At 55.3% G+C, this 15,475-nt stretch overlaps 2 protein-coding genes across 2 annotated transcripts in view; both read left to right on the top strand.

Annotated features, from left to right (window-relative positions):
* Positions 1–1,555: 1,555 nt before the first annotated feature.
* On the top strand, positions 1,556–6,193 carry CKS2 (CDC28 protein kinase regulatory subunit 2). Its single transcript, XM_032866419.1, has 3 exons — positions 1,556–1,703; positions 4,370–4,497; positions 5,858–6,193. Exons 1-3 carry the CDS (start codon positions 1,645–1,647, stop codon positions 5,908–5,910), a joined length of 240 nt encoding a protein of 79 aa, XP_032722310.1. The 5' UTR covers positions 1,556–1,644; the 3' UTR covers positions 5,911–6,193.
* A 1,226-nt stretch (positions 6,194–7,419) lies between these two features.
* The window catches only part of SECISBP2 (SECIS binding protein 2), a 46,641-nt gene continuing 38,585 nt past the window's right edge, over positions 7,420–15,475 (top strand). Inside the window, exons 1-5 of the mRNA XM_032866418.1 lie at positions 7,420–7,553; positions 8,435–8,580; positions 13,136–13,385; positions 13,616–13,739; positions 15,100–15,317. Of these exons, the coding sequence (XP_032722309.1) occupies positions 7,518–7,553; positions 8,435–8,580; positions 13,136–13,385; positions 13,616–13,739; positions 15,100–15,317 (774 nt within the window). The 5' untranslated portion in view covers positions 7,420–7,517. The remainder of the gene's footprint in view (positions 7,554–8,434; positions 8,581–13,135; positions 13,386–13,615; positions 13,740–15,099; positions 15,318–15,475) is intronic.

The raw sequence follows: 15,475 nt of genomic DNA, 5'->3' as shown, positions 1-15,475 counted from the left end.
TAAAAGAGACAATAACCAAATGCGAGGTGTAGGCCCAGGTTTGGATGTGGATTTGCCAACCATCAAAAGGCTTCTGTGAGACAGGGAAGTCTGAATGCAAACCGGCTCAGGATCACGAGGGATTATAAGTGTAATAATAGCATAGTGCTAAATATTTTTAAAGTTTCCTGGAGACCTACACCATAAATGCAGCGATATATGCAAAGGTACCCTTTCATAGCAAAATGACACTATATTTGGGATCTTCTTAAAGATGTGCTGGGGGAAAAGGAAGGGGGGAGTAGAGGAAACAAGAAGGCCAAACGTTAACTGCTGAAGCTCCGTGACTGGCACCTAGGAGGTGACATTACTCTACTTTTCCACTTGAAATTTTCCTCAATACGTCTTCGTAAAAATAAATCTCCTAGGAAGCTTTTCTCTCCCAGGCTCAGCTAGGTCAGTGGTCCCCCCTTTACACTCCCCACCCCCGCAACGGTTATCCCCTCTTTAGCCATCGCGGCATGTCATGCCGCCACCAAGCAGGTGCGGGGCTGGGCAGGTGGCGGCGGCAGGTAGGTTGGTGGCGGGGGTCAGGCGGGGCCCGGCAGGTGTAGGACCGGGTGGGTGGGCGGGGCGGCCAGCAAGCGGCGATGGCAGGTAGATGGGGGTCAGGTGCGGGGCCGGGCAGGTGCGGGGCCGGGTGGTGGGCTGCGGCGGCCGGCAGGTGCGGGGCCGTGCAGGCGGCGGCGGCGGCGGCTGGGACCAGACACTGCGGTGAGAGGGCTCCCGGCCCGCGCCCGCCGATGCACCTGTTCCAGCGGCGAACCCGGTTCCCGCACGTGGCACTCGCGGCCGCGGAGCGCGGGGACACACCACCCAGGCGCTTCTGACAGTCACCGGAAGGCAGCCGGCTCCCGGGTCGGTGTGCTTCTTCCTCCGGCCCCTCAGTCTGCTAGACGTGGGCTTTGACCGCGCCCCCCGGGGCCTTTCCACGCCCTCTCACCCGCCGCGAGCGCCGTCGGCTCCCGGACCTCGGGTACCCGGCCCGCGGCGGGTGGGAAGCCGGGCCCTCTCCCTCCCCCGACCCACGGTCTCACGTCCGGTACTCTCCACTCCCTTTCCCCGCCGCCGAGATTGCGCCTGCGCGGGGGCGGTCGCACAGCAAGCAGCCCCGCCCGCGCCTCGCCAAACCTCGCGATACTTCAACCCCCCTCCCCCCACGCAGGTCCACCCACCCCAACTGCCCGGTCGACCTGGAAAGTTCTAAAACCCTGCGCACGCTCTCTGGGGCGCTTAACGTCCGGGCTCCGCCCTCTTCTGACCACGCCCCTTTCCGTCCGGGAGCTTCCCTTCTCCCGGTCTTGCCAATCATCCACTTCTTCCCTAGGGCAACCCCGCAACAGCTCTCTGATTGGCTAATCTTGAGAGCCGGCGCCGAGGAGGGTCGGTGACGATAGGCTGTAAGCCGGTCCCGCCTACCGGCAGTTTGCGCGGGAGGCAATTGGCTGACGTCTCCGTCCAATCGGCGGTGGGCTGTCGGATTCAAACCGGGATCGTTGGGCCTGTGGTCGGTTGGTCGCAGTCGAGTCGTTTCCTTGGCGTGAGGCGGACGTGTGGCCCGCTGCGCCCGCTCTTCGAGCCCCGACGCTCCCGCCCGCCCGCAGGATGGCCCACAAGCAGATCTACTACTCGGACAAGTACTTCGACGAGCACTACGAGTACCGGTGAGAGCGGCCGGCGGGGCGGGCTCCGCTGCGGAACGGGACCCGGGTCGGGGTCGCCGCGCGTCGGCCGGGGTTCGGGTCAGGGCCCGAGGTCGGGGGTCGAGTCAGGGTGGCTGCCCGGGGCGGGAGCGCCGGGGCCTGCGGCCTCCCGTTCCCCGCCCTTTGTTCGCCGCGGCCGAGCGGGGCGGGGGCTGCGGGGTCGGCTCTACTTCCTCGCCCTCCGCGGTCCGGCAGGGACTCCGCCGGCCTCGGGGCGCGGCCGGGCGGCTCTAGGCCTCGGCGTCGCGGGCAGCTGCGTCGGGGTCGGGCGGGGGATCCGGGCGGGGGATCCGGGCGGGGGCGGGGACGCGAGGGCGCGGCCGCCGGGGACCGGGCTTTTGTGTGGCTGCGCTGCGCGCCCGGGGCGAGGCGGGGGAGTAGCCGGCGTTGGTGCGCTGACCGCGCGCTCGGCCGTCGCAGCCCGGAGTCCCCGGGCCCAGCAGGTGCCGAGGCTGCTCGTGGGGTGCGGGCTCGAGCCCCCGCTCGTGAGGCCCGGACCTGAGCGCGACTCCGGGGCGGCCCGCCCGCGGTGGCGCCGCAGGCTCTGCCTCCGTGTGCGCCTGCACGTTGGGCCTCGGGTCCTGTGTTCCTCGGCGGGGGTCCTCGGCGGGGGTCCGCGTCGGTGAGGTCTGTTGAAGGCCCCGGGTCGAGTAGTTGGGGGACGGCGTGGACCGAGGTCCTCAGAAGCTGTACGTGAGCTTTTTCCAGGCCCGCTCCTCCGGGCACCGTGCGCCCTCCGGGGCGGTGTCCTGCGGTCCCCGAGCAGCGCCGGTGTAATCGGCCTCCCCGGTCGCCCTCCCCAGAGGCTGGCTTCGTGTTGGCTTGTTGGTTCGGAGGAGCGCGCTGGGCCGGGAAGCGCAGTGCGCGGAGGTGGGGTCGTGTGAGCTTGAGGCTGCTGAAAGCGTCCCCTTTGGCGTCCGACTTCGTGAAGGTGGGCCTGTTTGCACGATCGAAGGGCGAGGAGGGGTTGTGACCCCGGAGGAGCACGCGGGCACGTTTATGCGGCTGCAGGTGATCCGAATGCAGGCGCCGGCCTGCGCTCGATTCTGAGGCCGGGGGAGTCGGCGTGGGCGCGGGAGCAGCAGTTCCGGGTGACTACGGAGCGCGTGCTGAGCGGCTGCTGACGCGGTCCGCAAGGCTCCGGTCAGAGGTTGGCGGTCAGTCACTAAGTTTGGCGGAGGCAGACGTTGCGCGGTGGGCGCCCCTGTCGCAGTGCTGTGGGAGGTCAGCTGGCGTTCCGGCAGTTAGTGGAAACCGCGTGATGACCTGGGGTGGCCTCGGGGCAGACCTAGCAACCTGGCACAGTCGTTCTGGGGCGGACGCAGGCTGACGTCTTCTGTGGGAATAACACCAGGTGGGTGTGTAACTCACCAGCCGCCGGCCAGTTTACCTTGACGACTGTTCAGGGCTCGTTCTGGGTTATGGGTTCAGTTTGGGATTAGCCGTATTCGCGCCTCGGATGAAGCTCATGGGCGACGATCCCGCCACTGTGCAAAGCTTGGGTTCAGTTTTCTTTTGTGCCAGAAAGTGTACCTGACCAGAGTGCGCATTTCTCATCCCCACAGCCAACTGACTGTCCGGTAGATAGAGATTTCTATCCGTCCAGAAATTTGGTTCGTGCTTGTTGATGGCTGTATAATTTACTGCTACTGGAAATGGTAAAATGCGTCTGGGAATTGTGATTTGTAAAGAACTTTTTAGTGCTGTTAAGAGGGGTGCAGACTTGTCTTTTAGAATTTTACAAAGCTACAATTGTATATATTCTTGATGTTTTTGACATTGAAGAGTATTACATATCTTCCTAAAAAGAAACTTAATAAAGTTTTGGATATAGGTCATTCGGATAGAAGTCAGTAACTTACTGGAAAACTCAAAGTCTTTGTGCAAGGTTGCCAGGTACACATACATACGTGAGACTTGGGTTTGTTCTTTTGCTTTTTAATTTGAACAGAGCAACTTGTAGAGTATGCAAGGACTCATCTACTACAGATCTAGAATGTTGAGTAATGGGAAACCCAAATTAACAAATTATTTTTCCTCTTATACAGAAGTCTCGGTGGGTCTGGGATGTACGTTTTACAGTCAGGGTTCAGCCTCAGTTTAGGCTTCTGTGGTCTTAGATGGCTTCTCTGGCTCCCTGATCACATTAGCGGCTTCATAACCCATCAGGAAAGACTGAGAAAAAGAGTTGGGTATGTCTTTCCTTTTGAAGACAGTTTTATAAGTCGTGTATTTTTTGCTTATATACTGTTTGCCAGGATTTAAGTCACCAGAGGTTAGCTGTAGGGGAGGCCGGGATGTTTTGGATAGCTGTGAGCCCGACTTGGATTTCGGGATTCTATTCCTGAAGAACATTGAAACAGCAAGCAGTCTCTTAGAGAAGAAAAGGCAAATCCTAAACAAAGTACTTTCTGCTTTTGGACTGTTTTGAACATTAGGCCATAAAAAATCAGAATTAGAGGTAGTAGTCAGTCCTCAAGATTGATGCCAACAGTAATGTAACAAGGGTTGCTTTAAAGATTTTTATTTTGAACTCAAATGTCACACGTCCTAAAAATGCATCTCTGAAGTGACCATATTTGTAGGAAAGGTGTATTTGCTAACACTTGGCTATATCTTTTTAACAGGCATGTCATGTTACCCAGAGAACTTTCCAAACAAGTCCCGAAAACCCATCTGATGTCGGAAGAGGAGTGGAGGAGACTTGGCGTCCAACAGAGTCTGGGCTGGGTTCACTACATGATTCATGAGCCAGGTAGGGGGTGCCATTTCGGAAAGCATCCACCGAAACCAAAGAAGTAGTGGTTGTGGTTGTTGAAAATTAAGTAATACTGACATTCAGTGCTATTCCCAAAGCAACCCTGGTAAGTTTGACACTTCTTGAATAGCTGATTCCTTTCTTCCCTAGGAAGAATTTACATTTTCTAGTAAATAATACCACATGAGTGAATGGAATGCATTATTCTACCTGCAGAGAGGAGTTAAAAAAAAAGTCAATTCTTTTACTTTAAAATGTGCCATTAATAAAGTATTTTACTGTAAGTATAAGTAATTCTGGTGACCCATCTCTTTAAAAACTAAGGACTTACTTTAAGACACTTTTAAGTGTCCCTAAGTTCTTTGCGTAGAAGTTAACGCAATTTGGAGTGATTTGTTTTTTCCTTTAGTATTCTATTAAAGGATGATTGGGATCTGCCACACCAAGGCGAGATAAGGTAACCTAGTGAGTGAACCTTGCTATGCGTTTACGAGTGTTTTATTGTGTGGATTTTACCAGAGTTTCCCGGATATGAAATGTTAAACTAAAGCTCACAGGGTTCAATTCTGCTTTTGTGGTATCCTTAAATAAATCTAACTTAAACAATTATAATGCTTTGAGCAAATTTTGAGGGCATGATATAGAAACCGAATTAGGTGGAACAGAGCTTGTTTTCTGCTCTTAAAGAAAAGCAGCAATAGCATCAGAAAGTGACTTAAAACTTTTTTGGGATTGGGGGCATCTAATTGTACTGGAGTTCAAAACTCTGGAACCCAGGGCTCCCACCCAATGAAACAGATCCCAGGAGCCGGCCCCTGGGATCTGTGGTTTTTGAATTTGGTGTTAGGGGTCTTTCCTTTTCACCGGAATTGAGATCCTAAAGGTAGAAACTGTTCTCCTCAAAGTGGCTTTCTCCACTTGACATCTCTTTTTCCAGGGTAGGTAAAACACTGTGGGGAATGTTCTTCTCCATCAGGTGGTTTTCTAATGTTTATAGTTGACAGTGACTTTTTTTTTTTTTTTTTAAGATTCTGTTTATTTATTTGACAGATCACAAGTAGGCAGAGAGGCAGGCGGGTGCCGGGGGGGGGGGGAAAGGGGCCCCGCTGGGGAAAAACCCCCCCCCCCCCCACCCCCACCCCAGTGAACTCTGGGATCATGACCTGAGCTGAAGGCAGAGGCTTTAACCCACTGAGCCACTCAGGGGCCCCGACAGTGACTTTTGAAGCAAAGTTTATTTCAGATATTTTGATAAGTGACAGTTGTTCATAGATTTATTTTGGTTTGAGAATTTCAAATTTTGGTTGAATGAATGAAAATTAACCATATTTTAAAATTATATATTTTGTTTTCACAGAACCACATATTCTTCTCTTTAGACGACCTCTTCCAAAAGAGCAACAAAAATGAAGTCTACCTGGGGATTGTCAATTAAGTCTTTCTCAAATTTAATGTATATGTGTATATAAGGGTAGTATTCAGTGAATACTTGAAAAATGTACAAATTGTTGATCCATACCTGTGCATGAGCTGTATTCTTCACAGCAACAGAGCTCAGTTAAATGCAATGGCAAGTAGGTTACTATAAGGTGTTTAAGATAAAATTTCTAGTCGGTTTTTCTCTTTAATATAAATGCCTGTTTGACTTTACCTGTTACTTTTGTTAAATAAAGTTTGTATGTTGCATTTATCATTGAAGTTACTGGGGTTTATTTTCTAAGGATGACTTGTGTCTATCAAGGATAGATGATTTCAGCTCTACAGTTTTGGTCTGGAGGAAATAAATTTAAAGAAATGGGATTAAATGGGTTTAAGATAGCTGTGGTTTGGGGAAGGTGTGACTTAATTCACTTTCGAAGAAACAGCTTATAGAGACAGAGTTCATAGCTCTATTGCTAGTTTAGTGTCTGGAGAATTGTGCAGTTCTAAGGACTGCCACATCTGGTGGCCTTGAGGGAAACCACTTATCCTTGCTTCTGTTTCACTGCATGTGCCAAGTAGTGGTAGTGTTTCCTATAAAATAGCAGAGCATTTTAAAATGTAAAACACCATTCCCTACGGAGTTGGTGTCTGTTTGTAAATTGTCTTTTTAGCTGCTACAGAAATATTCCTGAGCTAATTTGCTGTGCTGGGGAACACTTTGAAATGGAAGCCCCCGAGCTCGGTGGTCCTCCATATGCTCCTCTCCCGAGAAAGGGGCGTCTTTATACAGGAACGGGACCGGAAACGCTACAGGTGGTGCTGCGTAGCCGCCCAGATCCTACTTGTGCCCCCAGGGACCCATCCTGTAGCCAGCCCAGGAGACTCAGGGATTGCCAAGTAAAGGGAGCAGTGACCCCGCGGCAGCCCCCCGCAAGGGTAACTGCAGCACACCAGGCCTATGCGGGCGCGTTCAGGCGTGTTTCCTGCGCCTGCGGGTTGCCCGGGAGACCACCTGGGCGGGGCGGGGCAACTGGGCGGTGCCCGCATTAGCCGCTGTGAGTAGTACCTGGTAGTGAATGAACCCAGGCTCCCCTGCAGGGCAGCTCCAGATTGCCAGCCCCGGTACCCTCACCTAGCTCCCAGGCCCCACCCGCTCCCGCGCGGACCCGCCCCTGCCCAGCCCCCGCCGGGCTGTTCCCAATACTTGAAAGGACTGAGCAGTCTGGGAATTCTCGTCCTTGCTCACTGCCCAGTGCTCCAGCCCCTGGCGCTTCACTGCGCCAAGTCCTCCCGGCCTCCTGGGCCTGGAGTCCACGTCCTCCGCTTCGGGTGCCCCCGGCCAGGCAGCGTCCCGGGGATGACCAACGTCTTTTCCTGAGGGCAGCTGCCGCCATGCGGGACCAGGGCCGCTCGCGCGCCCACTTCCGGTGGGAGGCAGGGGCCGGGGGGCGGGCCTGGGTGCGTTTCTGTGACGCACTTCCTGGCGTCTGCTCGGAAGGCGGAAAAGCGGGGAGTCCGAGCGCCGCGCGTCCGTGCCGCCGGCGGACGGGGCGGCTGCTGGCCTCCGGGGCCGGGCCTCCTCCGAGCTGCGCGCCATGGCGTCGGAGGGGCCTCGGGAGCCCGTGGGCGAGGTGAGGACGGCGCCCCGGAGTGGGGGGCGAGCGTCGGGGCGGGCGCGGGCGGGGGACAGCGCGGGGCGTCCGGGCGGCCGCGGTTAGCCGGGGAGGACCGGGCGCCCGGGAGTGCGCCCCCGCGCAGGGTCGCCGCGCTCGCGCCGGGGAGCTCCCGCAAACGGTGGCTGGAGCGCGGGCGTCCGCTCGGCCTGCTCGGCCGCACCGCTAGATGGAGCCCTGGCGGCCGCCGCGACCCGCGCTCGGACGGATTGGAAGGCGCCGAAGTCAGTCTCGCGGGGCGGCCGCGGACGCGGGAAGAGCCGCTGCTACGGTCACATCCCAGGGCTTGGTGACAGCACAGTGTCCTTCTGGCAGGGCTGGCTTTGGCTCTTCAACAGAACAACTCTTGGCGGTTCGCTGAGGGACAGGAAAGGGTTTATATAACTTTTCTTTGAGAAATTCGATGGAATAAAGCTCCGCACTGCGTTTGAGTGTTCGAGGCCGCCATGCAGCGGCCGGGCTTGCCCTCGGCGGTTCTCGGTTCTCTGTGACCGCGGCGGAGACGGCGGCACACCCGCACGCAGGTCGAGGTTGTCCCAACTCCGTCAGCTGGCTTGGATTTTATTTCCACTTTCCCCGCTGGCTCTCCCCCGCCCCCACCCCGTCTTTAATATTTAGTGGACCGCTTCTTTTACTAAGAAAGGACTGGGGGAGAGGTTGTTAGCCGCCAGATTCCTGCTTTTATGAGGCCGAAGTATTTGAACAATAGACACTCCTGGGACAGGCATTTCTGGGGCTGCTAGAACCCAGCGACTTTCCGTGGGTTTTTTGTTCACATTTGCTTTACATCCAAATGTTTGGAGTCAAACCCCTCCCCCCACCCCCCGTTTTTTCCTCAGGGCATCAAGTTGTCAGCAGATGTGAAACCGTTTGTCCCCAAATTTGCTGGGCTCAGCGTGGCATGGTCAGAGCCTTCCGAAGCTCGTGTGTTCCCTGGCTGTGCGGCCGCCTACTACCCGTGTGTTCAGGAGCTCCCGGTGCCTGAGTACGTATCCTTCATGTCTTGCCCTCCCCCGGGGGACTGAGGGGATTCCACTTTGAAGTCGCTGCAGCTGACATGGCCAGTGTTCTCAGTACGAGGCTGCTTCTCAGTCAGGAAGGGCCTGAGGCAGTGGCACAACTTAACTGCATCCTACCCCAAAAACAGAAACCTCAGCTCTCCATACTCACGGTTATTTTGGGCAAAGGAAGTGTGGAGGTTGCCTTGCATTCCCTAGTAGGAAATGCAGTTTTCAGGGTTCATTTGTGCATGGGGTCTGAACTGTATCACGTGTCCAAGGAGAGATGAGATGGCTGGGGGTGCAGAGAGGACAGGGGGCAAAGGCAGGCCCAGAGAAATCAGTGTGCGCTGTGGGTGTAGGTTGTAACACTGTGAAATCTTGCTTGGGGCTGGAGCGCGCTCGCAACCGTGGCTGCTCTTTTTGTGGGGTAGTTCTTTGGGAATTGCTGAGTTTTGCTTTCTACCACTTTTCTTTATAAATGTCCTGGGCAATGTCTAGAAGCTTGGGTTATAAAATTCTAAATCTGTATTGAAAGAAGGCTTACGTTGGTTTGGCAATTTTCCTTTTTCTTCTCAAGTTTCATTCTCTAGGTATTTATACAGTGGTTCCCATTAATAGCTGAATTTAGAAACCCGTGCCTTAAACCCTGCATGTAATTGTGTAGACTACCTGACTTTTTAACGGTCTGCATCACCTTTGTGCTTATGTAAGAGTCCTTGTCTGTATGTCCCTTCGCTGTGGGTCGTACTTGTTTCTTTTCCGTGCCTGCGTAGAGTCGGTTGTACACTTCATACAAATTCTAGGCTTGTGTTCACAAGGACAAAGCTTGGAATGAATAAGAAACCATTGAGTTGTTTGCTATATAGAGGTTGTATCTTTTGACCAAGTTGAAATTCTGCCTCTCTGCTTTGCTAGGAACACTCAGGTTTTCCACGGTGATTTCATCCTTCGTTAGAGGAAGGTTGGCATGGGTCTCATTCGAGCTGTTGCCTACCTTGGGTGGTTCACAAAGTAAAGTATAAAATATATTTCATTCAGTGACAAGGATTTGAAGCCACTTGTTTCGGGTGGGACTCCAGTTAGCCTAAGTAAAGGTGGGAAACATTCCTGCAGCTCACGTAATGTTCTGGAAGTAGCATGAATTGAGAAGAATCAGAAGCTTAAGGGTGTGCACTGTTGAATTTGAAAACTAGGTTTTGTTTTTTAAAGATTTTGTTTATTTATTTGACAGGGAGAGCATGAGAGCAGAGAAGGTCAGAGAGAGAAGCAGACTCCCTGCTGAGCAGGGAGCCCGATGCGGGACTCCGGGGTCATGACCCGAGCCGAAGGCAGTCACTTAACCAACTGAGCCACCCAGGCACCCTAAGAATTAGGTTTTTTAAACTCTTATCTTTTTTTAGGTTTAATTATTTTTCTTTTAATTACATATAACCAAGGAAAAGATTGGCTGACAGTATTCCTGCCTGATGAGAAAACAATTAAGGACAAAAGAGGTGTGAAAGCAGAGGGGCAGGGTTAGGAAGGAGAGGAGCCTTTGAAGGGGACAGAATGGGGATATTTTACGCATCTGAGAACCTATGACCTCGTGCATTCTGATGGAGGCTGAGATGTCTGCCCGAGCCGGGTTTCCTGTGAATGGGGCTCTCCCCTGCGCGGAAAGAGCCGAGTGCGTTTTTCCGTAGGGAGCAACGTTGTCTTTCCTGCCTTTCCCGTGCCTGTGCCAGTCCACAAGGTGGGCAGGTGGTGTCGTGTTATTTTTACACCTGAGAATCTGGGGCCAGAAGTGTGTGTTCAGTCATTCAGGTAGGCGGTGCCCGAAGCAGAATGACCGTCTGTGCCTCGGGCCTGTACTCCTCGAGCTCCCCAGAGCTGCCGCTGCCACGGGGACGAGTGTTTGCTGGGCACTTCAGCTGTTGCGATCCGTGGCGGACTCTGGGCACTGCTGAGGGAGTCTCGGCTGTGCCAACTAGTAGTCCTGGACGGAGTGTGGCTGGAGGAGCTGCTGGCGCCTGAGCACTGCGCGACGGCGGGGGCGACTGGAGGGCGCAGGAGCAGGCGCTGTGCTGGGAGCAGCCCCCGGTATGGCTGCAGGGAGCAGGCGTGCTGGGCCGGAGGTGGGGCATGGCTGGCCGTGTCTTACGCACTTTCGGGGCGCTCACTCCTGGATTCTTTCCGCTTGAAGGGAGAGGGGCTTGAAGCCTCGGGCTGGGTTCCAGGCACTGAAGCTAGGGAAGAAATACACGGAGCCCCGTGGCCTGGGCAAGGCCTCCGGGGGGCCCGGGTGGTGTCGGCGGGAGAGAGGCTGTGGCAGTTGCTGGCTGAGTACCTGCAGGGTCAGGGGTGGGAAGAGGGGCCATTCGGGGTCCAGCAGCACAGCCTGGACTCCGGTGCCCGTTAGGGGACAGGGAACTGTTGGGTGGGAGCCACCTGGGGCTGAGTGAGGCCTGGGGCTGGCCAAGGTGTGCGACTGCGAGTCCGTATGTGAAGTCGGAGCTGGCCGAGGAGGGGTCTGGGCTCAGTGTGACTGGAGAGGAAGGGGGCGTGGGGGAGGGTCCTCCAGGCGGAGCCTTTGGAAGGGGGGATGGGCTTGCGAGTCCAGGCTGGCGGGATTTTCAGGGGGTGTGACAGAAGGGCCAGTCCCGCAGATGCTGTGGTGAGGAGGCGGCGGGGCTTGCAGGGAGGATGTCCTAGAGACCCGGGAGCAGTTGGGAGGGGTGGGGCGGGGGGGGGGGTTGTGTCAGCAGTTGTTGTGGGTGTGGGGAAGGCAGGACGGAGTTGCTGCAGGAGAAGCTGCTCTTGTAAAGGGAGGCGTGGGCCGGCGGGAGGGCGGGCGGGTGTGCGTTGGTGCTGGGGGCCGGCTGCGCAGTTTGTGGCAACTGGAATTTTACACACAGGCTGCTGCGAGCCCCGGTGGGTGCTGGGAGTTGTTGCCGTGAGATTTTACTGGGTGTCGTGCTCTGCATATAACTGTTTTGGCCTTGTTTGGAAAGCAAAAAACCAACTTCCCAGAGGAAGAGACACCAGTGAGCACTTGTCCAAAGTCGAAGACTAGATTTTGAATCGAGCCAGGACACACGCCCAGGGCTTTGGGGTCGCGGACGTAGGGTCGCTGGAGGACGCAGCCTTCACAGCCGCTGGACCCTGCCTCCCTTTCCTGCTTGAGCTAAACTTCATCGGTCTGTTCGTGTATCTGGCGTCTGGAGTTGGAATAGCATCTTTTTTGCCGTGTTTTGCTCTCAGCCCCTCTTTGCCCACCTGCCCTCATGAGGAAGAGATCCCCCCTCCACCCCCCGCACCCCCCTCACCCCCGCCCTTAGATCTTCTGAGCTTCAGATAGTCAAACAGGAACTCGCATCTGGGAGCAGGACGATGCTTTAAATCGTTTTCTTTTCTGCAAAGAGCAGCGCTAGGGCAGGTGTGCTGAGAAAGGTGCAGTGTACCGGGTTTTTCTTGGGTTTTCGTTAGGAAGAGTTCATTACTGGAGTTCGTAAACGGTCTTCCTGGGTGTGAACTTCCTGTAAAGCGTCGCGGGTTCAGAGGCGTGACAGCAGGCCGTCCAGTTGGGCACTGCATGCAAGTGGATGCAGGGAACCTTCTGGCAAGTGTGTCTCAGGGGTGGGTGGTGACTCCTTCCCTGCAGTGCAGGCTGGGCCCTTCCTTGCCCCAGAGCAGGATGGTGACTGCGCTGGAGGGGGCTGCCTGTGTGTGCGCCTGCCGGCGGCCCAGCTGGGAGAGGGTCGCCCTGGTGCCTCGTCAGCATCTCTGGTTTTCCTGCCTTTCTGTGGGCCAGCGCGCTTTGGGATTCTGTTGATTTTCTACAGGAAGATTTTCAGCTCTGGGAAGTCCCAGAAACATTGGCTGGTGCTCATCTGTGGGACGGGGAACAGTGTGCTTTGTGTCTCCGCTCATCTGCTCCGTGTTTGGCCATTGTATCGTCTCTCGTTGCTGGAGGATTGAAGCCTCTGGCTGGATACCAGATTTGCTCACAAAATCAGTGTTAAATTATGTTTTGGCCTCGCCTAGCAGTTTGAGCAAACGGGGGCACAGTGGTGTGCACAGACGGCGCCCATCTGGCCGGCGCGCTGCAGCTCCAGGGCTAACGGGCGCAGTGTCCCCTTCGCAGCTCTGGCCCTGCGAGGCCGGAAAGCACAGGATGGGTTGGTCGGGCTGGAGGTTGGATGGGGGCGGCGGGGGCTCTGTGAAAGCCCCCTGTGCAGGGAGAGTGGTCTGGGTGGCCCTCTGGGCCCCCGGTGGCTGCCGGAGGCTTTTGCAGATGTTTGTCAGTGTGGCGGTGCGGAGCTGCGGAGGCGTCCCTGGGCTTCGCTGCTGCCTGTCGTGCCGCCGTCGAGCTGAGGGCGTCAGCCCAGCAGTGAGCACGCGGCGCCGGTGAGGAGGCCGGAGCCTCTGTTCACTCTTCGAGGCATCTCCGTGCCAGAGCGAGCGACCTCAGAAGCACTTGAGGGTTTAACGGTGCTTCTTACGGAAGAGCTCCTTGATCTGTGATTGAAACCCTCACCTCCAACCTACCTCCTTGTTTAGGCAGAAGCTGTATCCTGAAGATGGGGCCTTTGGAGCTTCCACTTTTCCTCCTCAGTATCTGTCTTCGGAGCTCGCTCTTCATCTGGGCAGCCTCTCTCCCTGCCCCACCGAGTGTTCACAGAGCGTCTGCCCGGTGCCCGGCTCACCCTATGCTTACGGCCACCCTGGCGCCTACCGAGCTTTCCAGACCATGAAGCCGCGAGCCGAGCAGATGTACCCTCTCCCACAAGACCCGAGAGCCCCGTTCAAGGTCAGCTCACCGCCCTGGTGGGGGCACCGTAGAGTTTAAGGTGGAAAGAGCTGGTTGGCTCTCACGTGGTATTTAAGTATGTTTATCTTTTTTGTATATTTAAGAACTGATTTTTGTTTATCCGGTTTTGAAATGGTTGTTGTGGATACTTAATAGGGATTTCCTGCTTTAAGCCTTTTCTCATGGTGCTGGTTTGCTTAATTCATGGGGCTTTTTAATTCTCCCCGCAGAAAAAAACGTTTGAGGAGCAAAAGTTTGACAGCAAGAAGGCGGACGGCTCTCTGTCATCTGATACAAAATCAGTTAGAGGTTCACATCCTGTGTCCATTCACGCGGATGCGACCTTGAAACCAGGTGAAAACGACATACTGTCTGATGTTCTGTTGTCCTTCCCCGCCCGCCCCAGAAGTGTCACTGTTCTTTGTACACCTGTTTCTGAGGAGACCGTTGGACTCTGGTCGATCCTGGAGGCCTCTCCGCCCAGGGAAGGGCCTCTCGGGGGGGGGGGGGGGAGTGCTCTGTGGTGTGCCCTAGCGTGGTAGGACCTGGCCCAAAGCCACATGGCAAGTAAGTGGCACCCACAGGCCTCAAGACATGTCCTTAAGTAAAACATAGGCGCATCCCTTGGACTATATTTGACTGTATTCTTTCCTGAAGTAGCTTCTCTGGTGTTCTGTTGGGACGCTTTTTTTTTTTTTTTTAAAGATTTTATTTATTTATTTGACAGACAGGGATCACAAGTAGGCAGAGAGGCAGGCAGAGAGAGAGGGGGGAGCAGGCTCCCCACGGAGCAGAGAGCGCAGTGTGGGGCTTGATCCCAGGACCCTGAGACCATGACCTGAGCCGAAGGCAGAGGCTTTAACCCACTGAGCCACCCAGGCGCCCCCGTTGGGACACTTTTTAACAGGTGAGAGAGTTTGTATTTTGAATCCCATCCTGAGCAGCAGCCAGCCTGGGGCAGTGTAGTTACTCAGGGACATGTCTGCTCCGGCCTTGGAAACTGCTGTTCCAGGCTGTGGCTGAAAGCTAGCGGCTGCAGGGTGGCAGGTATGGACTAGTGCCGTTTGATGGCTTATTTATGAATAAATAAATCTTATTTATGCAGAGAGCTACAACTTCTGTAATAGTGTAGTTACTAGGAATGGCCATTTTATTTACATGTATAACTTACATTACTTGGTATATAAGTTTTTCTCTTTGTGTTGACTTCACTCAGAAACCATTTGGCACAGGGCAGTTTGCAAGGAAAGTTGTACAGTTAACCGTAGTGACTGGCTTCATGGCCTTACAGCCCACATCAGGATTCCAAGTTTACTTCTGCCTGCTTGCTTCCAAAGTTCCTCTCACGTGCGGGAGAGGTATCACTGAGAAGAAACTCGTTGGCGTCGCTGTAAGTCTGCAGAACTCTGCAGCGTGTGTGGAGGGTAGTTAGATCAGGCTGCAGTAACTGGTTCGCGAGCTGCAGAATTCCGCCTCAGAGCTGCAGTGCGCTTTGCTTTCTCCTGCCTGCGGGCCCGACCCCAGCCGCTGGCGCTTCCGGCCCACGCTGCTTCCCGTCGCTCCGCAGGTGGCGTCGCTGGCAGATGGCGGAGGGCCTCGGACAGGCCCGTGTGGGTGCGTCGGCAGCGAGAGACGTCCCACCCTGTGGCTGAGGTGTGCGTACAGGTCTTCACACCACACCTAATTGTCACCCCTTTTGATTCTGTTCATACAGACAGTCACCGGAAACGAACAGACAGGAAATCCAGAATCGTTGAGAAAAGTGTGTCTGCCTCCAAACCCGGGTTTGAGTTTACCAGGTTGGACTTTCCTGAACTGCAGGGTGCAGAGACCAGTGAGATCGCAGAGACACAGAAGCAGCCCAAGTGGGGCCCTCTGTGCCCCGCCTCAGCCGACCTTTCTCTTCTCCGAGAGGTGGTGAGGCCTGCCGAGGTGAGTGCGGGGCCCCCGCTCTGTTTCCCTCCTCGCCTTCTCTCCTTTCCTTCCTTCTCCCCACGCACCTTTGCAGGTGCCTCTCCATCTTGCCGTGGGGGCCTGGCCGTGCACACAGAGGACCGTCTGCTTGGACTCTTTCCAGCCTGGTGTGGGCC

This window comes from Lontra canadensis, unplaced genomic scaffold (genome assembly GCF_010015895.1).
Source record: "Lontra canadensis isolate GAN:19392208 unplaced genomic scaffold, GSC_riverotter_1.0 scaffold31, whole genome shotgun sequence".
Taxonomy (NCBI): domain Eukaryota; kingdom Metazoa; phylum Chordata; class Mammalia; order Carnivora; family Mustelidae; genus Lontra; species Lontra canadensis.
Note: the sequence above shows the minus strand (reverse complement) of the source record. Positions and strands in the feature narration are given on the sequence as shown.

Excerpts from the sequence above, each read along its gene's own strand:
- CKS2 (XM_032866419.1), top strand. The coding sequence starts at position 1,645 with ATGGCCCACAAGCAGATCTACTACTCGGACAAGTACTTCGACGAGCAC. Across the intron at positions 1,704-4,369 it reads GACGAGCACTACGAGTACCG|GCATGTCATGTTACCCAGAG; the intron begins GTGAGAGCGGCC and ends TCTTTTTAACAG. Across the intron at positions 4,498-5,857 it reads CTACATGATTCATGAGCCAG|AACCACATATTCTTCTCTTT; the intron begins GTAGGGGGTGCC and ends TTGTTTTCACAG.